Source organism: Python bivittatus, unplaced genomic scaffold, assembly GCF_059951505.1.
Source record: "Python bivittatus isolate LINGU-HERP-01145 unplaced genomic scaffold, Pbiv_v1 ctg000980_np1212, whole genome shotgun sequence".
Taxonomy (NCBI): Eukaryota; Metazoa; Chordata; class Lepidosauria; order Squamata; family Pythonidae; genus Python; species Python bivittatus.
In genome coordinates this window covers 21,768,538-21,794,074 of record NW_028277125.1, presented here as the reverse complement: position 1 = coordinate 21,794,074, position 25,537 = coordinate 21,768,538, and the positions used below count along the sequence as shown (strand labels likewise).

Below are 25,537 nucleotides of genomic sequence, written 5' to 3'. Positions count from 1 at the left end.
ACAGCATTTCCCCTCCCTTAGTCAACTGGCACTACACTAGTTTTCCATGATTTGTGAAAGTTCCTTTTGGACCGTAAGAGGCAATTCATTTGGTTTTAGAGATTTAAACTCATTCAAGGGGTGCCATATGCCCTGGCTATGTTTCTATTCATCTCAAACTTCAATCTGGCCCCTTCATCCTTCGCTTTATAATCTGCTGTTGGAATGCATGCTCTTTTGTTGAAGCAGATTCAGAGACAAAATAGGAATTGAGCAACATTGGTTTTTCTTTGTTATCTGTTCTTATTGTGCTGCCTTCACAGAGCATACTAACTATTTCCTTTTCCTTTTCCTTTTCCTTTGAACATATAAAGACACCAATCTCGGCCTTAACTTTCTGACACCTTCTTTACAATCCTAGGCTACCAATAGGTGCACTTTCTTGGTGACAGGGCCTTCTTTTCATTTCTATTGTTGGATCAGTGCCAAAGTAGAAAATGTTTACAGAATTATGGATACCAAGAATTTTGTTCAAAGCGTGATGTGATTTGTTATTTGAAAGCTTTATAATTTTCAAATGCTATTGCTTCTAGAACCAAAAAGCATCCTAAATTAATGTCAGACTATATATTAATATTAATAAGCAACATAATAATTCAGCGGGGATTACATTTTTTGATATATATTCTGAATAAAGTGGAAGTTTTAATTGTCTGGCTTTTTAAAAACCTCTAAAATCCATAGTGAATTATTCTTTACCAAAGGATTTTGAATGAATCATTCATCTTGAGAATCCGTTTCTATGCCTACTGATTAATTTTAACAGTGCATCTGGCTAACTTTGATACCTGGTAGATTTAAGCTTACCTTACATTTTAAAAGAATATATAGATAAAAGTCTCCTTCAGGTCAAGCTTGACTCCAGGTAACCCCATGAATATGCTCATATAATTTTCTTGACAGCACTGTGGAAGCGGCTTGCTGTTGCTTTTCTCCAGGATGTTTTTTCAGCTTCGCAATGTAGCCTAAACCTTATAATCTGTGGGGGTCTTCCATGTAAATATTAGCTGGGTCCAACCCTATATAGCTTCTGAGCCAAGAAGTAGTCACCAATTAGTTGCTGAGAAGTAATAGTTTATGGTCAAAACCAAGATGATTATCCTTTAAAAAAAAGGATGGCAAAAGAATGTTTCGGTGAGAGAATTGTGTCACATTGTGACAGGGTTCTCTTTGAACTGGAGGTGTATTTCGCTATGCAAGGGTGGCAGTTGATGCAGAAAAGCAGGACAGTGGAGGCTTCTATGCTTTTTACTATTTACAGTGAAGCTACTTACAACAAGTATTTACAAAAGGAATATGCAACACAATCCCAGTGTTCACCCAGTATCAGGTTTCCTCCTAAGTCTCCCTCCCAGAGATTATCCCCCTCTAGCATTCCTGCTTTCTCTCCTTCTCCCTCCCCTGTTTCTGGGCTTATCAAGAGAGAGAGTGAAAAGAAAGGAATGGGCTGGACGCAGTATGCTCAGCACCACTTGACTTTCTCCTGGATCTGCTCAGCTGAACACCTACTGCTTCTCTCTTAAGGGAAGAACCTCTCTCAGGGTCTTCTGCCCAGTCCTTCCCCATGACCAGGTCTTTGCCAATGACTGACAAACTCCTTTTTCCCATCCTGGGCCTGGCATGAGGATGTCCTCTCTCTGGGTCTTCGCTTCCCTTCTTCCAAGGAAGCCACACAGACCTTTCTTCCCCTTCCTGACCAGGAACCGGTAACTGCTCTGCACACTCACGTAACTTCACTCCAACTTTTTTCTCCAGCCACTCCGTTTTGCACAGATGTTTTCTCCCCTCTCCTTCTCTTTCTCTCCAGTTTTGGTCAGACCAGCAGCATGTCCCCCAGCAACTGAGGAGGTGGATGTCCCCCCAGGGCTCTAGTCCCCAGTGCCTACAGTATATACCAGGCTGCACTATTGGGACTGCTGTCTCTACATCTCCCCACAACAGCCCAGTCAGCTCATCAGCCCTCGTGACAGCACAGATGCCCTTCAAGGCCAAAACTGAGCTTCTTCTCCCTTTTCCTCGCTCACGCCAGCAGAACAGCAGGCCACTAAAAATCTTATGCCATAGATTGTTTGTCCAATACATATGGTAGTATACTTTATGCAAAGGCATTATTATTAGTAAAACATTTGGAGATTATTTTTGACAAATAGTTTTTTATGCAAATCAAAAGTATGAACACAAAGAACAATAAATATGTACATTTTTGCAGAGCTGAAACAGAAAGAGGACTTTCAAGGAAACACATTATTGAAGGTAATCAATGCATTTGTTTGTTGATTTGCTTATTTATTTAAGTATTTATAGGCTGCCCGCTTTAAGGACTCAAAGTAGTTTGTAGTCAACAAAACCATTAAGACCTTACCATACCTATAATACCTATAATAATGCTTTATATTTTACATTCAGTGTAACGCTGCAACAATCAGTGACATTACTTTTATACAGTAATCCAAATGAGGGACCCAGGCTGAGAAATAAATTTAAGTGAAAGCTTAAAACAATTTTGAAGCTGCACGTTTCCCCTGGAATTCAAAATGTTTTGAGTTGCCTCTGACTCCACATTTTGCAAAGCTGCACTGTAGCACATCTCTTTACACAAGGCAAAGTAGTAGAATCATTCTATAGATCCAATATAGTGTAGTGATTAAGTTGTTGGGCTCAGGTTTAAGTTCACCCTTAGCTGTGGAAACTCATTGGATGATTTTGGACCAGTCTCTAACTCTCAGCCAAACCTACCTGCCTCAGCTGAACCTATCTATAAAGAAGGAAGATATCCATGGAGAAAAGGCAGGATATAAAGTAGGACAAGTAAACTAGCCAAATAAATATTTTAATGCCCATGTGAGATATCAGGAACTGCCTTCTCCTTTACAAATCTGTCCATATATTTAGAGGAGTATCAGAGACACTTCTCTCTGTCTTACCATCATCATAACAGAAGAAAGATGATGACAACCTTCCCCAATGTGGTACTGTCCAGATGGTTAGGCTACAGTTTCCATCATCCCCAGTTCTAGCCAGTTTGAAGAAGGTGCTCCAAAGATCTCATCTTAATACCTATTTTACAGATCTCACCTTGATACCTATTTTCTTTTGTTCTACCACATTGGAGTCATATGTTTATTATTATAGGGCTATGTTGTTATTATTTATTATTATTGTTATTCATCTATTTTGGATATTCAGTTTGGGGAAACTCTTGAATAATTTTTAACTGTGTGGAACTATATCAGTGCAGAATACTTTGGGGACTGGGGATATGCAAATACATAAATAAATCCCAAACCAACACTCATACTACTGTGACATGAACTTCATTAGATGTACCCTAAAACAGGATGTTTCTTCCTGCACCTGCTGAGTGCAGGATGTTCCTTCCTGCAACTGAGTCGATAACTCCTAAAGCTAATGCACTGTTTATAGACTGTATAAAACGTGAAGGTCCGTGAATTCAATTCCCAGTAGAGAGTTTGAACCCTATAGAATAACATCTGGCTACCTACTTCTGAAGATTCCCAATAAAGATGAAAACAGTGCCTCCTGGTGGTCAGTGTAACCTAAAACAGGATGTATCTCTAAACCCTATCCCTTGAGGACGTACTTTTAGGGTTTGACTGGCAAATGCTTGCCTACTCCAATCCAGTTTTCATCATAAAAAACACACAGAGAAAATGAAACCATGCGAAAAGTGATAAATTCTTCATAATCTCTTGCTTTGATTCTTTTTAATAGGCAGTATAATTTTATCTATCCTCACTCTACCTTTGAGGAAGTCTTAGATGTATGATGCTTCTGAGCCATCAAATTCCCTGTCATGTGCTCAGGCCCCTCTGCTTGACTCTAATGTTCCCCTGTTTCATTTCCAGGATTAAAAGCCTCTCTCCAGAGACTGCAGCTTGAATATGTGGATGTTGTCTTTGCAAATCGACCAGACGGTAATACTCCAATGGAAGGTTAGCAATAAATTTAACAAAAGCGTTTTGCTTGATTGATCTTGGCTCATACGTTTACGTTGCTTATGACAGGATAGAAAAATGGTTAGCCTCAAGTATGCAAGGAGCACACATTATATAAAAAACTTCTAGATCTTGATTCTTTGGAGCCTTCAATATTTTTATTACGAGACATGCACTTAGAGCAGAGGATGTATGTGTATTTATGTAGACCGGGACTGTAGCTGTAAGTATTGCTAGAGTAATTTCAACACCTTTCGTTTGCAATGCATAAATGCTTCCTTTTCCTGATTTACTTGTATTTTAATTGCCCAGCTTGATACTGTAACTTCCGTGCAGCTCCAGTCAGAGATGGCAAAACCGTACATCAACTAAACCATACAGATTTACATAGTTGGCATTTTCCATCTGATTTATCTGTTTAACAAATTAGATGGCCACCCATCTCAATCAATATGCCTTGGGTTGTGAACAGAAAAATAAAAATACAACGAAACAAACAAAAATTAATAAAAATCTAGTTAAGGCAGATGACCTGGAACATATTTTTCACCACATACCTAAAGTACACAAAATTAGTTTTTAGGAATCATTGCCAAAAATACATACTAATTTCATGCATAATGTATGTATGTGTGTATGTTGTGAACGATGCTTGGAAACTGCCTGGACAAGTCCCTGCAGTTTTCTTGGCAAGCTTATTCAGAAGTGGTTTGCCATTGGCTCCTTCCTAGGGCTGAGAGAGAGAGAGAGACTGGCCCAAGGTCACTCAAATGGCTTTGTGCCTAGCCCAAAGGGACTAGAACTCACGGTCTCCCAATTTCTAGCCTGATGCCTTAACTACTACACCAAAATGAGTCTCTTGTGTGTGTGTGTGTGTGTGTGTGTATGCACACACACACACACACACACACACCCCAACTGACATACAAACAGGAAGAAGTGAACTTTACATTGGAAAAATAAAAAATTGAGCTTATTCTAAATCAGTGTTTTTCAAACTTCTCAGCTTTAAGATGTGTGCACTTCAACTTCCAGAATTCCCTAGCCAGCATGGGAGTTGAAGTCTACATATCTTAAAGTTGACAAGTTTGAAAAACCCTGCTCTGAACGGACCAATACGGGTGTCTCCATATATAATCCCCATACAAAAGCTGAAAGAATTGTAGAATTTTTGAGTTCCTTTAAACTGGAGGCCAGCACACCATCATTGAAGCATAAATTGGGTTATTAGTTGGTGCTGGAGGCAAAGACAAGTCTAAAGAGCAGCGAACTACCAAACCTCTTTATAGAGTTATGTAAATTATGTGTTTAATTTGACTGTGATTCATTGATCAGGTTACAGCATGTGGAAGTTAATGTGCATGGCTATAAAGTGAGACAGGTGCAGCTGGATGCAGTGGCACCCTTGAATTAAAATAAAGGGTCAAAGAAAGCATATCAGAAGTGGGTTCATTCCTCTAGCTGCTCTCTAAAAGCCTTGGGTTCCCAGCACTGTTAGTCCCTCTTTGTCCTAGTTAGCATTCTTGCAGTTAGCACTTTCACTATCTCGTTACTGCTTGCAACATTCTTCACACCTGGCTGTTCCTAGCACCGGATTGATTATGGCTGCTTATTTGATTATGGATTGATTATTTGATGGATTGATTATGGCTGCTTATTTGATGGATTGATTATTAGTGCTTAGTTTTCCCAAGGAAGATGTATGTGTGCAAGGGGCTTTTTAGCTTAAGTCCAAGTATTGCTTCACTGGACATTATAGAGGTTGTAATAACACTGATCCACTCTTCCCCATAGCAGGTAGTAAACTTAAAATATATGATATTTTCCACCTCTGTTTCCAGATATCAGATTAAAGATCATTAGACCTCCAGTTAAGGAGACTAACATTTGTGGGAGGTTCTACAGCTTGCAATTATCCTCATGATAACCACTTCTAAAGGTTGGGCCAGAGCAGGTATGATACATAATACACTTACTTTGAAACGTGGCAGACAAAGCCAACTTCCCCCCGTCCACGCCTCCATTCTAAAATAAATTACCCCCGCTTGGATAATGTCACCACATAACTGACCTTGCCTCCTGAAGTCCTTGAATATTAGAAGAATTTTTTTAAAAAGGTTGCCCATTGCTGTTCCGTGTCATGACCTCGTATATGATGGAAATCGTGACATGGAGCAGCAGTGGGCAACCTGTAAACAAAAAAAATCTTCTCATTGTCCTTGCTCTGATATATACTTGAAAGATAGGTCTTTCAAGCCATAGCTAGTAGCTAGGAAATCAGTTAAACATTCAGCTCCATGTCTAGGGATAGCATGGCATTGTATTCTCTGGCTGCTGTTGGAAGAGAGATGACGGCTTGGGTTTACCCAGCCTCGTTCTGCTTAGTCTTTGTACCTTAATGAAAAATAACAGAGGCTCCCAATAATTATATTGGCAATGCTGTATTTTTGGTTGTCTTACCTCGGTGCACATATGACTTAGGTGCTGATTGATTATATGATTTTCAATAAATATTCTTTTGACTAATAGACACATCCTGTTAAAGAATACAATCATTGGGCCTTTGTAAAAATAAATGCTAATTACATGGCCTTTTGTTTTCATGTTTTGTAAAGCTCTTCTTACCCCTGCAGTTGTGCTTTGCCAAGCTGCTGTGATTTCATATATAACTTCCAAAAACAAAGGGAATATTTATTTCCCGGGGCTGCTTTATGTATCACCATTTGTTACTTACTCTCTTTTTAAATACTGTTTTGACTACAGCGTTCAATTAATGGCATATTTTTTCTGCATTGAAAACACAGATTAGGCATATTTTTTCTTATGTGTAAATTTACCTTTGTGCATTATTATTTTTTATATAAAAATCTAAAGTATGACTCATCCGTTTTGTGCAAATTGAAACAGACACCAGTAGCATTTCTTAAATGTTTGGTCTGATGTGATGTTTCCTGACAATGCCCCGTGGTGATAAGGTTGAGAGCTTTTACTGGAGATGGGGAGAGAAGTGTAAATTTGCTAGCAGTTAATGAGCTTAACAAGTTTTGTGACTTGGAGCAAAATATAACCTTTTTGTTCAACCAGTTATAATGAAGAGAAAAATACAGTAAGGCTGCGATCCTGCACAAGGTTGAAGCTGTTTGAAATCCTATGCCAAAGATAAGAATCATTAAATTCAGCGGCATTCGAAGTACTATTCTTGCACAGAAAGGTATTCATGGCAAGCATAATTGCACGTGCACAGTTCATTCTAATGGCATTTATATAAACATCACTTCATAGAAACAGTTTTCGGAACAATTGTTCCTCTTCCTTGGTTGCGCTGAATAAGAACCATGGAGATGGCATTGCTTGTCAACTCTTGCTCTCCAGTGACAATACAAAGAATGGCTGGAATGGCTGGTCTCCCTGCTGTTCTGTGTTTGGCTAACTTCTTCAGGCCCATCTGTTTGCAGCAATGCTAATCTCTTACAGTTGTTAAACTGTATCTTCTCACTGCTTATTCTTGGTCATCCCTAGCTTACTTTCTGTGTATTCATGAAGACTTGTGTCTTGGGATTTGTGCACTGTATTTTATTTACTAATCTCCCTTCACACAAACAACCTCAGGTATTAAACTGTGGAAAATGTGGAACAAGCCCGATCGAAAAATGCAAGACAATTCATGTGTGGGAGTTGGACCAAGCAGTGATTAACAGGCATACAGAATTAATCCATATCTATGGATGTATCAAAAGACATAAGTAAAGATCCAACATTAGCCCATCAGCCCAACATCCACCAACATCCTCCCATCACACAGCAATCAACCAACAGATAGATGCACTATCTCCATATCAGCCTGGTAACCAAAACACATCTGGATTTCAACAATCACAGTAAAAAAATAATGCCCTTCCATCCTTCCTTCCATGGAGCCATCCCATCACGGTTATCAACACCACCAACCACACAGGAAGAAACCATCGGAGAGGTAAAGAGAATCACCATTTAGTCAACCAAATATATAACACCTCAAAAACAACCACCCTGCACCTAAACACATGCAAAGTAGGTAAGACATCAGGTAGGAGGTAGGGTTGATAACTAACAACACTCATTTCTCCAAAACTCCTGCACTGATGATATTCCCTGGTGGGGAAATAAAATGTCTGCCACCCAGAGATAAGTTTGGAGAACTTCAACAATGCAGTGTGTTTTGGTTTTTTCTTCTTTCTATCACTTAAAGCAGTGTTGTCCAAACTTGACCACTTTAAGATGAGTGGACTTCAATTCCCAGAATTCCCCAGCCAGCCATGCTGGCTGGGGAATTCTGGGAGTTGAAGTCCACTCATCTTAAAGTGGCCAAGTTTGGACAACACTGACTTAAAGGATTCGAGGTAGTCTAACTTTAAAGGACATGAATTATTTGGGGATATTTATTTGTTTGTTTGTTTGTTCTTATACACCCACTTTAAGAGTAGGAGGGAAAACTTGAATTTCCTAAGAAACTTTTCACAGTTTTCTAAGGCATTTTTCTCTTTATATAAGAGGAAGGATAGGGTATCTTGCATAAAGCAGGATATCAAAAGTACATAAGGATGCTATTTAACACATTACCCCCCCCCCAAAAAAATGACAGAGGACTTAGATTGGGATAAAATAATTATATGATAATTTAGATGCATGAATGAAAAAAGTTTGTAATTTAATTGGCAGTATAACATATCTCACCACAGTGAGGGAAATGGAAATGGGTGGGCTGTGGGCATTCTTAATCTACTATCCAGGTGATAAGTTTTGATGAGCAACTTCTTTAGTTATTTTTACCCTGGACAGGCTTTGCAATGAAAGAACGTCCTCACTCTTTAACATTGCCTCATCGTAATAAGTTAAGAGAATAGGAACTTTCTGTTTCTATCCTGCTTTTGAGGAAAAGAATTATGTGTGTATCAGATCTTGACATATAAAGCATGGTTTAGACCAGTGTTTCTCAACCTTGGCAACTTTAAGATGCATGGACTGCAACTCCCAGAATTCCCCAGCCAGCCATGCTGGCTGGGGAATTCTGGGAGTTGCAGTCCACTCATCTTAAAATTACTAAGGTTGAGAAACACCAGTTTAGACAGTTCTGATTTAATCCATAGCATGAAAGTATTCACTGACCAAGCATTTGTAAAATGTTTCCCCTCTGAAAAGCATCAATCCTACAGTTAGTCTAGAACTGGTAACCTGTTGCAATGTGGACAGGAATTAACTGCTGAAAGTTCAAGACAGGGCCATATCAAAGCTAGTAAGGATCTAAAACATGTGCTCTTAAACTTTTTATTAGAAATAAGCCAATATTTAGTAGCCTAACAAATTTCGGAGAAGTAGATTAAAATCTGAGATTGTATGGCTAAAAATTAAGGAACAAAATCATTTAAAAAGAAAGCAATTTAAATTCTGCAAACATGAAAGCAACTTTTTCTATGAATCATGCAAATTTGCATGGTTATATTTGCAAATTTATCCATAGCTGTAACAACTAGGCAACCTTGCTAGATTTTGAAAAAGTAAAGCAAGACTGAACATGGTGATAGCTTGGAAGGGTAACCACAAAAAATCCCAAGTCATTAGAGGGTACATTGGAAAAACATCCTGAAGATGGCAAACCACTGCCATATTGTTATTAATATGGAACAGCAAGGCTTCTTCCATCTTTCCTAACAGAGGAAACAGTAAAAAATAAGAGCGGGGGGGGGGGGCCGGAAATCAGGATGTTGCTTTGGGAAGGGAAGCTTCACTGAGAAGGAGAAGGAAAGAGGAAGGAAAGAACAAAACTGGGGAAATACCCAGTTTAGAAAAGTCCTGTTTAAGCATTCCAAAAAAGGTTAAATTCACCTCCAAGCAGGACTCCCAGATAATGGCTGGTCTTCAAAACCATCCATATTTTTCGGCAACCCTTTGCATCTTCTTTTCAACAAATGTGAGATGATTTCCTCAATTCACAGGTAATTATTTGGGAAAAACTCATCTTCCTATCAGGTAAATACAGTAGGTGACTCTCCAGGGTGATTCATACTGCCAATATGCATGCTTCATCTTGAAAGCAAACGAAGTATGATTAACTGAAAAAGATGTCTTTAATCAGATGCTGGCTCTGAACATTTTCTGAAGGCCCAGGAAACATAACTTGTGCATAAAGATATGTGCAACTATCTTCAGAAAGAACATTTTTAAGTACTTAGACGCCATCAAGATAGAATATACACCTTCTCCATGCACAAATTTACTGCATCTTTTTGCAGCTTTCCTATGTGCTTCTGTAGCTGTTTGGCCAATTTCACAGCCTTGTTTTATGCTAATGCTCAAGCCCACCATGAGTCATGCTGTTAATCCTCCGAAGGGATGATAAATACACATCATAAACCAGATGATAGAGGGGGAATGTTTGTCAGCATAGCCTACACGTTTTTGCAGCTCTTGCCTTTGGTTGTAGTGACAAGTATTTATGCGTCTAAGCAGTGAAGGCTAAGGACTTCCACTTGAGTCACTGAACACACATTGAAATATGCTACTCCTTTTCTGTTAGGAAAATTGGTGCAGCCCAAATGGGGTCTTCTTCCAAACTTTGCTCATTGTTTCAGTAGCCTCCCAAGCCTAGACATCCTTCATTGGGCACGTGACCACAAGTCAGTCTCAAATCTAACAAGATAAAATAAATCACTTTATCAAAAAAAGAAATACAAAATTTGTCATAAATCTGTTATCCTAGACCTGTTATCTTTAACCAGCATAAAAACTATGGTTTGCCCAAGATGCATCCAAAAGAACTAAGTAGCTGCAAGCTGTGAACGACTGGACCAAAGTTGTATTAGAGAAGAGAAGAAACAGTTCAGTCACCAGATAAGCAAACAATAAATATCCTACTTATGGCAAGATATCCTGTTGATAGCTATCTAGTCCTACTTGATTTCCACATTGTAGGAGGAGAGTCATGTTAATTTTGGGTACCAAAAAAAATCAGGTGTCTGGTAGCACCCTTTCTGACTAAAAAAGTTCAAAGACATAAGCTTTGGTGAGCTGCATGATTTGAGGATTCATGATTCACCGACATGCTGTGCTGACAAGGTATATCGGTCTACTCTGTTGTGAAGCCACAGACTAACTTCAACAACAACAACAGAACTCCATGGAACGCTCCATTCCCTCTTCACTCTATGTTGCTTTATATCTTGCATTCAACCTTTCCTGACTGATCATTAATTCAAACTTTGATCATTAGTCCAAATTTCATGCTGCAGCAGCTCCCAAGAATATATTCCTCATCTGGCTAAAGTGAAGGTTATTAGTTCACTACACAGAATTACCATTCTCCTGAATGGTAATGATAAGTTAATTTGTCAGGCATCAACACTGTTGGAATTCTGTTTGCACCTTTCTGTTAAACCACACTACTATTAAAATGGCAATTTTTAAAAAATTCATTTCATTTTTTGTTTATGTATTAGGTGTTTTTTCTCCATAGCTTAAGGCTATAGAAGATCTTTCTTCTTTTTATCCCCACAACAACTCTGAGGGATTGTTGGTCTAAGAGAGCACACACTTCCATGCTGACGCTGGGTCTGCCCAGCCCTAGTCCAGCAGCTTAACCACTACAGGTAGTCCTCACTTAGCAACTGCCTGGGACAATGACTGTTCACAGTCACGATGGTGATGAAAAAGTAACTTTGCAACCTATGCCCGCGTTTACAACCTTTGCAATGTCTCTCTCTCAGTCACATGCTTGCCATTACAGTCAGTACACGTTGTCCTGTGTCTGACCCATTTTTTTCTTTCTGTCCCCCCTCACAGAGCAGAGAGATTGCCCAAACAAGCTCTCTCTCCTGAGCTGCTTTTCTCCGCAGCGCTTCCCTAAAAAGTTATTAACTGAGTTAATAAGCTCAGCTCTGTGACTTGTTAATTAGCTGCTGCCTGAAATTGAGAAGATCCTAATCAGTTTCACATTAAAGGCTTTTGTTTGCTTCCAAAGGCAGATGGTCAGCGCTTTCACATTCCTTTCCATATGTATTCCCCATTCTGTGTCTGCTTACTCTCTTGTAATCCCTTCCTCTCCAATGAGTGTAAATACAAACATCAGTTCTCTTCTTCCTAATTATCCCAGCACCAGGGTAAGCGTTCCAAACAGTGGAGGAGTAGGGAAAAAGGGCTATAAGATTTGCCCTTCTACCTGGCTTCCTCATAAGTTGAATTCCAGAAATCTTTCCCACCGTTTGGGCTCAGCTGACTGTTTGGGGTCATATCTTTCTGATGCTGTAAAGCAAAGGAAAGCTGAAGTAAAATCATAAGCACAGTCAAGGTCATGTGATTTTTCACTTAGGAACTGCTTCACTTAACGACCGAGTTGCCAGTCCCAATTGTGGTTGCTGAACAAGGACTACCTGTATATCACATTGGCTTTACAGTAGCTGTGTAGCTTGCAGAAGAATTAAAGGACTACGTAGTAAAGTCAGTCCTCTCAATATATATATTGTTTTATAATGAGTGGTTTTAAAAATTAGCAAAAAGTTGGATAGGGAGATATCTGTCTATATTATAAATTTCAGTTGCTGTAAAATTAATATGCCTTTGGTTCATGTCCATCCTTAGCCATAGAAGTTTACTTTGGGTCAGTCAATGGCTCTTAGTTTAGCCTATCTTAGAGTACTGTTGGCTGGAAAAAGTTGGATGAGGGAATGTAGAAAAATCTTCCTCAACGTGCCATTCTCCTGATGTTTTGGGACTGCAACTCCAGTGCATGATGGGAAATGTAAGCTCCTCAGAATGCTTGAGGTACCAGGCAGGAAGGAGTCCTTTTGAATTTTGCAAGATCTCTATATCTTAAGCATATAAACGTATATTATATTTGTAATCAGTGGATTGGTTCATACATTGAACTAACAATGGTTTATTGGGTAAACCATAATTGTTTTGTTTCACAAATTGCACCAAGCCTTAAAACATGTTTTACAAACTGTAGTAACTGTGTTCATGCAAACCTTAAGCTAAAACAAATCACAATTTGGCCAATTTCCCCTGCCCACCCCCCTTCACTTTTTAATCCAGAATTCTAGCTTATTCATTTTTACTATTTATTTCTGTATTATTGTTAAGAGAATAAAAGTTGGTCAGGGATGCAGTTACATCTGCATAACTTTGGTCATTCTCAGACTTTTCCCTTTTCTTCATACTTGTTATGTTTTCAAGCACCAACTCTTGATTTTCTCCTCCTTAATCATAGGATTCATGAAGCAAAAGGATCTGGCTCAGGGATCTTATAACTATGCATCGGTGGAGAGGGTGTAAGACAATTTTGGACCAAGGAAGAAGAACTAGTTGGGGACAAAGCCTCTTTGTTCACATCCTAAATTGACAGGAGAATAACTAGTTGTGGGAGGTTAACCTCACATGTATTCATATTAGGAAAATGGAGAAGAAAATACAAAGAACTCCACATGGTGTTTGTGATAATTACACCTCTCGCATCATTGTCTTTTGGAAATGTTCCTACTGTGTGACTGCTGATGTGCTCTGAGCAAAACGGAGAGAGCAATGTTGCTATGATTCACTTGCAGTGGAGGAGCATTTGTGCAAGGTCTTATTTCCTATTGTGTTAGGGAAATATTAGTGGAATCATAATTGGTACTGTTTTTAGAGGTATATGTAGGTTTTTAATGAAGCTCAGGAGAATAGGTTTTGTCTATGCTCAGATTGCTCTTATTATTCAGACATAATAATTCTTACTTCCATTATCCTGTTCTTGATGAAATGCTTTGTCCCTGTGGGAAATGCCTGGGTGAATTGTTTAGTGTGAGTCAATACTGATAGTATTATTTAGGGTTCAGAATTCTAGATGTTCCCAGATCATGGGGAGGGTTGGACACATTGTGCTTTATGTTAAGACACATATCTGGAACATTAAAGTTCAAGTGCTACAGGTAGTCCTTGTTGAACGACCACTTGTTCAGCGACCTTTCGAAATTACAATGGTGTTGAATGAGGGGGACTTGACGACGGATCCTCATAGTTGCGGCCATTGCAATGTCCCCACAATCATGTGATCACGATTTGGTGTTTGGCAACCAGCTCGCAATTATGACATCGCAGCTTCCTGCAGTCATGTGATCACCATTTGTGACTTTCACTGCCAGCTTCCAACAAGCAAAGTCAATGGGGAAGCCGGCAGGAGGTTGCAAATGGTGATCATGGATTGCAGGATGCTGCAACCACACAGGACTTGCTAATGATGGCAACTGTGACTGCCGCAACTGCTGTCATAAGTTAGCATGGTCACGTGACATCATGCTTTACGTCATTTATCAACAGAGTTGCTAGTTCCTATTACCATCATTAAGCAAGGACTACCTGTACATGGAATTATAGAACTGGAAGGGACTAGTACAGGACCTATAGTGTAGAATGCATCTAAAGTAGTGTTTCTCAACCTCAGCAACTTTAAGTGGTGTAGACTTCAACTCCCAGAATTCCCCAGCCAGGTTAATCATATCAGTCAGATTTTTCAATGGTTTCCATACCTCTCATTATTCTGGCTTTAGGACAAACAAATAGATTTGCCTTAACTCTGTGTTAAATTGTGACTGCTATAGTGCATAAATTGGTTCTTGATCACTCTTTTGAGAATTCTCCTTCTCTCTGTTTTGTTGTTGTTTGCCTGATGATTGTATTTATTTGTTTACTTGACTTTATGCTGCCGAATCCATTTACACAAATGACAGCTTACAGCTCTGCAGAGTCCACAATTAAAACATCCATGATAAATCATGTTAAATATAATCAATTAAAGGAATAATGAAATATCTTTAAAATTATAACAATCATTCCAGAATTCTTGAGACAGGAGGAAGGTCTTCTCTCTGGTGGCCCCAATGCATTCTCTTCTCCTGGAGGTATGTGTAGTGCATCCTTGCATATGGCTCCTGGCTGACTCCACACACACAGCCATACATTGTGTAATATCACTGCCTACTGTCACCCTTTGCTGTCCAGAGAAGTGCGGTCCCCAGCTAAAGCAAGGTAGCCGATCCCAATTGTATGTCATGTCATATTTAGAAGTGTTCACAAGCTGAATTGCTTTAAGGTGAAAAACAGTCTCCAAGTGATGGTTGGTGCGAGTTTTTCCCTACTGTTTGAATCCTGCTTTTACCTCCCTTTCCCTATTTTGTTCTTTAGTTTGAATAATCTGCTTCTTCCTCTTCATACTGTGAAGATCAGATGTTTGGCCCAAATTTATTCATTTTTAAAAGCAGCTGTCACCATAACCGAACCCTAGAAGGTTGGAAGCGAGGACCGTGTGGGTCATTAAGCAAGGACCTCATGTGACTGCAACTTCCAACTTCCTGCCAGCTTCCCCATTGACTTTGCTTGTGGGAAGCCGGCAGGGAATGTCAGAAATCATGATCACATGACTGCGAGAACACTGCAATGACTGGAACTCCAAAGAGCCATGGTAAGTCCCCCTTGTTCAGCACCATCACAAGTTTGAACAGTCACTGAATGAGTGGTCATAACCCGAGGACCACCTGTACAAGTAGCAGTTCCTTCCTTATTCTGGTTGGGCTTGAGACATATGTGAAAAAAGGTTCCTATATTTAAAATTGTTTGCAGAGCCTAATCCTATACAAACCTGTTTTGTAATCTATCAAAATGAAAAATATCTGTGATAGTATAAAACTAATTTGGATTTTTATCTAGCTTTGATATTTTCAATATTACAACTATTGGTATATATAAATATATATATATATATATAAATAAAACTGATAGGACAAAGGATGATAAGAACAGATAAGGAAAAAGCATAGGCAGTCCAAAAAAGTGTGTAAATATATATAATATGTATAAAAAGTTATACATCTAGTTCATACTTTTAAATTATGAGGTAGATTATCTTGTGTGGGCATGCATCACAGCAACTGTCAAGTTGTCCTTTCTGCACTGGGAATAAATAACTTTGCTTTATGTATATCCATATACGGTCTTTATAACTGCTTTTGAAGATTACTACTTTCATCAGGACTGTGCTGCACAGAAATGTAAAAGAAATCAAATTGTGGAATAGTACCCAAAAGCACTTTGCTGAAGGTTGTGTTGAAAATAGTCCACTTTGGAATATATCTATATCTATCTATACACACATACACAAACACACACCTATACGTATATACACACAAAGACACAAAACAAAATTGAGGTTGCAATAATTACATTCTGTGGTTTGCAAGGGAAAAAAATAATTTGCATGAGTTTCAGAAATGTGAGAAGTAGGAATCCACAGCTAACATACCAACTACATAGATTTGTGATCTACCTGTTCTGGGAAAAAAAATGTGCTCGAGGACCAAAAGTTTTTAGAACTTGGAAGACAAGCAGGTTTTGAAGGACAATGAGACCCCTTGGGTTCCTTTTATTTGTCCATCGGTTCTGAATGTGTGCAAGGTATCCCCTTATTTAACAGTCTCCTACAGGTCCATGTACTTACCCCAGCCAAATTCTAGGATGTTTTCTTGACTTTCCAGCCTATGCCTTGGTATTTCCTATCCGAACACTAACCAAGTCTGATTCAGCTTCGCTTTTTGATATCAGTCATGATCCCTCAAACCAAGCATAGTGTTGGCCTATTTATGTTTATGAAGATTCTCAGTCATCCAGGTGGAATTGTCAGGAGGTTGAGTCATGGCAACTGGACTTCTTTTCTTTTTTGGTAGAGACATTTCACTACTAGTCCAAGCAGCTTCTTCAGTCTGAAAAAGTTGGTTAGGGGGACCCCATAAAAGTCTTCCAGGTGGCTGTGTTTCTTACTAGCATGATAGGCTCGTTGAGGGACAATAGGAGATGTGATTAGTAGAGTCAGGAATGCTCAGAGCTCTACATTGGGGAAACGAAACAGCCTTTACACAAAAGGATGGCCCAGCACAGGAGGAGCAACAATACAGGACTGGAATCAGCAGTTTACCTTCATCTAAAAGAAAAAGGACACTCATTTGAGGACAATAATGTTCACATTTTGGACAGAGAAGATAGGTGGTTTGAGAGAGGAGTGAAGGAATCCATTTATGCCAAAGTGGAAAATCCTTCCCTCAGTAGAGGTGGAGGCCTCAGACACAACTTGTTCCCCATTTTCCAGGCTGTCCTTTCAACAGTCCCCAAGAAAATTAAGAACAGTTCAAAAGTTCACCAGGAAGGCAACAACTAACATCCCCCTGGGGATGAGTGAGGGATTAGGAGTAGACATCTACATCTCAAAGACTACTAATCACATCTCCTGTTGTCCCTCAATGAGCCTATCATGCTAGTAAGAAACACAGCCACCCTGGAAGACTTTTATGTCTTCCATAAAAGTGGCATTTAAGGCATTTTTCAGAAAATGCCTTTAATTCAGAAAAATGCTTTATGTATTTCCCCCTAACCAACTTTTTCAAACTGAAGAAGCTGTTTGGACAAGTAGCAAAACGTCTCTACCAAAAAAGAAAAGAAGTTCAGTTGCCATGACTCAACCTCCAGTTGGCCTATTTACTTAGAGCTATCATATCTGGGCTGCACAAATCCAAGGAACCAGTAGATAGAAGCAGAGTGTCAAGAGTGTCCTTTTACTTTTTGCTGCCCTCTATTGGCCATCTGGAGTTTTGCAGCCCAGATATGGTGCCTGTATTTTACCCAGACCTTTCATATCTGGAATGCATGATGTTATGTTTGAGCTGGAATTTCAAAGTCTCTTTAGCTTTTTTCAGTCAGTCAATCAATCAATCAGTAAATCATTCAGCTCTTTAGCTTTTCTATCCAACTTTTGATTTTGCTTTCCATTATGGTAGAGATTTAGTGTTTAGCTTTGATGGCATAGTTATCAGGGACCATGTTTTAGTTGTGGGTGGAGGCAGAGTGAGTGGCACAAATGGCCACTCCCCAACTCTTACACATGTGTGTGCATGTGCACATGTATATATACATTTACGTAAATCTTTGTGTTAACATGGAGGCTCCACTTAAAAATATTGTTGCTTTCTTCCTAGTAGAAATGTAAAGATTAAGGCTGCAATCACAAATGCTTTTTGTTTGGAAAAACTCCTGCTTTTCCCCAGAAGAATTTGCATAGGATCAGGATATTAAGGAAAAAAACAGAGCTAATTTATTGGCATCCTACCATGTGTAGAGTTTCCATGGCAACTCTGCACTTAAAGTCATTCTGAACTGCTCATTTGTGCACATAAACAAAGTTCCGAAGTTACACCCCTGATAGATAAATCTTGGGGGGGGGGGGGGCGTGGCGTGGCCATTTATTTCTTTTGTTGTTCTTTCTAAATCAAACCTTTGCAATTAAGAGCCATACTGTCTAAGTGCAGCAACAGCTATAATTAACTGTGACAATCAGAGGGTGAGCTTTCTGCTAGGACAATTCAGAAAAATGCCTTAAAACTCATGGGTATCTCTAGGACGGAGATGGTAGGAGGCAAGAAACACCAGGGCCAGGTTGGTGTCTCTCCTGCGGAACAGATAACTCAGCAATGGGTTTTGAGGTGCTTTTAGGAGAAATTGGCTCAGGTATGTGTGACCCTCCAGCCTTCCTTTTCCAGGCTTCCCAGAGTAGTTGGAATCAACTTTGTAGGCCTTATTTTGTTTGTGGCTTTTTAGAGAGCTTTGTTTTGTTTTTTGGGGGGGGGTTATAAGGCAAACAGGAACCTCAAGCTTTGCAGGAACTTCCCATTTCATCCCATCAGGTCCCCCATATTTTCTCTCTGCAATGGATCCTAGCTCCATCTGTTTTTCGAGCACGGATCTTCAATATGAAATGAAAAGTCTGATGCAGCTTTTGAGGTGGCAGAAGTTGTACACACACACACAGAGTCTAGATCCTGCCACCTGTGTGGATGGCCCTCACACTAGATCTCTTAAGTCAACCATTCTCTCTGACCAGGCTATATTTGAAGATATGGTTGCTACTTATAACGATATATTACTATTATTTTGTATTTATTTAGGCAATGTTTTATTATATTGTTGCACAGTACACAACTATGCAGGGGAAGCTTGCCTAAGATGCAACAAAGGTGCAAGATCAGAGGCACAGAATATGTATAAGATCCAGGTTACCCTGCTCTGTACGTGTTCTATCCGATTATAGAGAAATGGGTTTGTCACTCACTGTGTTTGCCTGCTGGCCACTCCATACTCCTGGCAGGGTGGGTCTTTGGTCCAAATTGGATGTGAAATAATATGAGGATACCCATCATTACATTCTCTCTGGCTATTTTGAAGAACCAGAAAGTGATCCTTTGGGCACATCCCTCGCTAAAGATCTGCCAAAAACAAAAACAGCTCTTCTGTATATTTGATTATTCACACAAATAATCTTTTGAAGGGGTTGATGCCAAAAGGAACACAGTCTTAAATGTTAAAAAAATAAACAAGGCTGAAGAGAAAACAAATTCTACCATGAAAATAATCACGGCAATGTAAAGAAGTTCTACTGTAATTATCCCCTGTGCTATCAGCCAACAGAGGGGTGACAATGAGTAACGCAGTTAGGAAAGTGGCAAAGTTTACTTGTTCTTTTCTTTTTTAATGGAAAGTCCTTCTTGGTACCAGCTGGTTACCTTTTTTGATCATGTTTCAGTTTCAGTAATATTGGTATTTATAGAACAGTGGATGGGGTGAGGTTTACAATAATGCCATGTATGCTTCCCAAGTCAGTTCTCAAACTGCGCTGCTTTGTGATAAGTCACATGAATAGCCTCCAGCTTCTGGCATCTCCAGTTAAAAGGATGGTGACATGATAGCAGGTGACATGAGATTCCGGTCTGGAAATGAGATCTTGGAAACCCACAACCTGTCAGACAATGTAGGCCAGAGTAGATCATCTGCCATAGGCAGAAAAGGGAGGCTAGCAATGCTCCCTATATATGTTTGTGTGTTGTTGTTGTTGTTGTTGTTGTTGAGCCAAAGACTTGTTGGCAGTGATGCTTACTGGTGACTTTCTTTGCTTTTTGGGTTGTCTCTCTTGCTTAGTCATTTATTTCCAACACGTAGGAGGCAGTAATGTTGGGGAAAAAAACCTGGCCCTAAGAACTGACCTATAGTCTTTGCATTAGATCATATACACAGATTGCAGCACTTCTGAACAGGGACCAAGCAGGAATCAAGCATCATGGTGTTAAAAGAAAAAAGAGCTGTAAGCACCATGAAGACTATTCTATGCCTGCTATTAATAAAGGACGTTATTTTGTTATCAAAACTGAAGTAAGGTCCATTTATTGGGTTTCATTTTCACACTTTGAGATCTTATTTATTTAATTTATACCCACCAGAATCAGCAAGACCTGGTAGTTTACAACAACAAAAAACTAAAATCAATACAGGCTAAAAGCATAAAAAGACTTCAGTAAAAAGGAAAATCAACTATAGCTATCATTTTAACTATCAGATGGCATCAGCTAACATCCATTCCCAAAGGCCACTGTTTTGACCACCCTTCCAAAAGAAACCAGAGTTGGCACTGATCTGCTCTCCAAAGAAAGAACGTCATCACAGAAAAGCAGTGTCTTTATGCACCTACCAACCTCACTTCATATGAACCAGAATCTGCACCATTGACATCTGTACCTAGAAGCCAATTCAAGCAGGCTAGGTCAATCATTTCTACCTAGAGAAAGCAATCCTGCAAGTATCTAGGAACTAAGCCACTTAAGGTTTTACAGGTCAAAAACAATACTTTGAATTGTATCCCAAAGCTTACCAGCAACCAGTGCAACATCTGTAATAACAGCATAACTCCTGTATACAGTAATGACTTTCATCCATCAACATATAGCCATCAGCAAATTACTTTCATCTATTTTGCACCAGTTGCATCTTGAGTAGTTTTCAAAGATAATCCAGTGTAGAGTGAATTGCAGTAGACACTGAGGATGGTGATAAAGATATTTGTTACCCTCACCAGGTCCTCCTACTCCAGGTAGGGCTGCAACTGGAACATCAGTTCCAGTGGGAGCTGGGCAGTCTCTCCAGCAATAGCCTCCATCTGATCATTTAGCAGTAGCTCTGAATTCAAGCGAATACTCAAGTTGTGGACCTGTTTCTTCAGGATAAGTGCCTCCTCATCCAGAATGATCTCTGGACAAAGAGCAACTCTATTTTGTTTGGGTTTAAACTCAGCTTGTTTCACCACATACAGACCCTCATAGTTTCTAGGCACTGAGTCAGTGCCTCAACAATATATCTGGCTTAGGCTTTTTATAATTTGGTTTTATCAGCACACTGATGATACCTCACCCAAACAGATGGATGAACCCTTCCAGTGACTTCATATAGATGTTTGTAAAGAGTAAGACAGAAATATGCAAGAACCATTACCTAAACAAAAGGGGAAGAAGCGTTCTTTAAGTCCTGGGAAACAAGATAATATTTGGAAGCAGCTCAGGGAAATACCTCCCTAATACAGTGAAGTATAAGATGGAGAGGAGGTACAGCACAATCAGACTTGCAAGACTCTGTTACTGTAGCTTATCTCAGTAAAGTATAGTTCTGGTCTCCTTGTGGAGTTGATTTTCTGGTCTGACCTACCTAGTGGGGCTGACAGTGTTAAAAACCAGGGGTGAGAGAATTGATGCTTGTATCCAGAAGGCCAACCCCTCCTTCCCCAGTACCACTGACGGGACCTGCCATTTAAGGAAAGAGTAGGACCACTGTAAAGCCATGTATTCAATCCCCAAATCTTCTAGGCAATCCAGAGGGATACCATGGTATCAAGAAGTCAAACAGGACCAAGAAGAGCATGCCAGAACAATCCATGTTATCTTACTTTCATTCCTGGGCCTGAACTGTGGCTGAAGAGGGCCCAGTTAATATGTTTCCAGTAAGGCAGCTGAAGTCAGACCACCTTTTTAACAACCTTGACCAAAAAGGGATTGTAGACTATCTAAAAATATTTTGCAGAGGTTGCATACTCACAGAATGGCAAAATAGTAGCCCCCACCCCCCAATATTCCAAGAGTATACATCTTAAAACAGCAAATGTCAGCTAGGATGATTCATTGGCCAAGTGCAACAAAGGAGTTAAAGAAAAACTGGCGCAAGTAGCTAAAATATGGGACAAAAATAGGCATGTTTGAAATAGGACAGGAGAAAACTGATATCCTGATGGGACAAAAAAATGGGAAAGTGAAAATACCAGTCAGCAGCATGAGTTCTTAAAGATAACTAGCAGACCCTGAAACCAAATGAGAAAACCACCAAAATAACAGGTCTACGAGTCTCTAGATACATAGCTGGTGGCCGTTCCAGAAGCTTATAAGTAGAAACAGTGAAAAAAATAGAAGAAGCTCAAAGTGCAGAAGGGACAATGGGATTCTAACAAGGGGACTAAGTTCTATAGAAAGGGATCGAAGGAGTAGGGCATGTTAGCTCCCAAAAGAGAAGATCAGTGTTCCAGAGTACTGGCCATGAAACATGGAATCAAGGCAGATTCCAAATGAATGTCAGAAAAAAAGATTTCTCAACAGTGAGAGCAGTCTTACAGTGGATCCAGTGATGCAAAGAGGGGTGGGTCCCTTTCACTGGATAAGGAACAGACAAAAGTTACATAACAATCTCTTACTGGTGCTTAATTGGGATTTCCATGCTGAGCACTGGGGTTGGATTTGATGGCTTGAATGGCCCTTTTCAGCTCTATGATTCTGTCAGCTGACCCACTGAAATTCATTCATGCTTTTTTGCTTATCCAAATAAACAGGATCTGTACAAACACACCACTATGTGGTCTTTGTATACCTTGTCCTCAATTCAGTTAGTTGCCTTGTACTTGAGGAATTAATGCTATGCACCTAGAAATCCCATTTAACTTTTTCTACAATGCTGCCCTCTTGTGTTATGAAACTTTAATAGTTTTACCACATGAGTAGTGTTGCCACACTTTTATTTTATTTTATTATTTTTTTACTTAATAGGAATTATTCAACTAACAAAATAGGATGTTAATCCTTTTCAAGTGTATCTAAATTACCCTAGTCTCTTTTACTCCCACAAAATAAGTGAAAATAATAATTGTTACAATAACTGTTGACCATCATCCATCCTTATAAGTTGTGTCCATGGCAAGATGGAAGATGTAGCATCATGATGCAAGCCCTTCCCCTTTTGTATGTGTATCAGTGTTACACACACATTCAAAAGGGTGGGGCTTGCAGTTGTAACACCACATCTTGCCAATTTTGATCCCCCTGCCCTATCTGCTGACACAGCTGTGAGATTCAGTCTCTTTGTGACTTCCAGAATCGATTGCCAAGCTTTGAGGAGGTATATGAAGATAAAAGTTGTCCATCGTTTTAGTCTTTGGAAGCCAAAATATCATCTTTCATTTTCTTTTCACTTTATAAAAGTAAGCATCTAGAAAGAGTGACCGAAAGATAAGTGCACTCTCTGCTTCAGGAGTCAATTATCTTTTGAAGTGCTTCTTACCAAATGTTAATTTTTTTTAAAACAATCTCTGACTGAAATCTCATGAAATGGCCAAATTTTGTAAGATTTCAGTATAACTACATGAGATGTCATGAGCCACCCAGAGTCATCCTCTGGGGGAGATGGGCGGCATATAAATTTAATAAATAAATTCACATGAGAACAATGTTTGTGGCATTCTTTGGAGACGTTCGTGAGAGTTCCAACCTCATAAGGTGTTTTGCTATTTAAAGTTTCATTTAATTTCTTTAATAGTGTAGAGAAGTACAGAGATAGACTTGAAGGAAGTCTTCAGTGGTTGGTATGTAAACACCAGCTTAACCCAGGAAGGGAGGAGGCAATGAGAAAGAAACTTAAGATTGCCCTGACTTGATTCTCTTTAGCATGGAGGATGAGGTGGAGAATCTTTGTCAGGCTTTCAAAATTTGGTTATTATACCCTACAATAGTAGAGTTCCAGTTATCCTAATGGTGTCTTTCCTGATGTGGCTTACCTCAAAGGGCCTATCTAGGGGTGTTGAACTGCTGTGTTGCTGACTATGGCCCATCTGTTGTCTGATGGTGACCCACTCTAGTTTTAGAGGTTGCTTAAATGTCAACTCCAGTGGTACAGTTAAATATCAGATTGAAAGTCCAGCTCCAGTTGCTCACGAGATTTCTCCCGAATGACCATTCAGAGTACAGCTAGTTATAAGGATAATATCAAATAGACTTCCTCATCAGCAGTGGCTTTTACTGACATGCCGGGTATCATTAGGGCTGATGTTACTCACCACAACACGTTCTCTTTTTTCTCCTTTCTTACATTAAATAATTGTAGGGCACTAATCAGTATATGTGCGATTTCAGATGTATTCATTGTATTAGTTTTAGTTTTAAAAAATAACCTTATTGCAAAGCAAATTGTCTAGCATTGTAGCAGCAGAAGGAATTTTTTACTATTCCTATAACTGGAGTGGAGGCTAAGAGATGAAAATGTGCAATAGCATATGCTCAAACTATTTTGCAGGGAGCTTCAGAAATAAAAGTGGAGAATTTAAAAAAAAGAGTGAAGAAAAAGCTAGTGATGTAGTTCATTGCTGAATTAATACTAATATCTATCTAAAGGTCTGCTCCCCTCCCCTGTAAAACCATAAAGTCAGGCGCCTAAACTTGACCTAACTGCATCACTGTTCATTTTCATTCACACAGTGCTGGATGGCAGCCAGTCATGGAAGTATGTCAAGAGTGCACAATAGTAGAGTTCCAGGTGTGCAGGAACTGTGGTTCCAGCAAGAATCCCTGGTTGGGCTAGGTGATCTCTAAAGTCCCTTCAAACAATTATGTTCTACATTTTGGCTGGGCAGATCAAAAATGAAGCACTCCTCAGTAGCTGCTCTTTGAAGATACCAAGCTGGTGCAGTGTGACTTCTTCAGGGCCTTCCTGAGGTCTTTGGGGCATGCATGCATATGAAAGCCCAGAAGACACTTCCATGGAGATAATTGGTGAAGTGGCACACTCTTCTGTGTATCCATATGCATGCCTAGATGATTTCAGAAAGGCTGCAGAACAGAAACAGTCTAAATGTTACCCCCTCTTCATCTGCCAGATTTTTCTTCTCCTGAGGTCATGATATACATATTCCTCTCTCACTATTTTTTATAACACAGAACTCTTGGGAAACAGCACAAAAATGAGGAAAGACTAAGCTTTATGCTAGCAGCTTTTCCTTTCTTCCCAGTAAGGGTGGATTTCATTAAGGATGGCTACTGGCCAAGTTGAATGTGGATGTATTGATAGGGAACGTCTGAAAAATCTTTTAAAACAATTCTTATGTAATATCTTGTATATAAGATACCTATTAGTTATATTCATTTAGAACAGTAAACTACATAACAGGGACATGAATCTCTATGTATGTACAAGACAATGCAATACAAAGCTCTTCGGCATAAATACTGCAAAGCGTTTTCTTGGGTTGTCTGTGTCTGCGTGTGCGTGCATAGATAGCATTTTTGCGTACACTGTCAGTAATGCAAAGCAGCCTTTCATGCCCATAAATGTAGGATGACCTCGGAAAGTTTTAGAGGGGTGTG

At 39.4% G+C, this 25,537-nt stretch overlaps 1 protein-coding gene across 3 annotated transcripts in view; it reads left to right on the top strand.

The window, feature by feature from the left end:
* The window catches only part of KCNAB1 (potassium voltage-gated channel subfamily A regulatory beta subunit 1), a 169,519-nt gene that overhangs the window by 134,756 nt on the left and 9,226 nt on the right, over window positions 1-25,537 (top strand). For 2 of the 3 annotated variants that reach the window (XM_007426302.3, XM_007426301.2), the window contains exons 7-8: window positions 2,249-2,292; window positions 3,906-3,992. In XM_007426302.3, the coding sequence (XP_007426364.2) occupies window positions 2,249-2,292; window positions 3,906-3,992 (131 nt within the window). The remainder of the gene's footprint in view (window positions 1-2,248; window positions 2,293-3,905; window positions 3,993-25,537) is intronic. The other variant, XM_015887756.2, reaches the window with a different exon arrangement.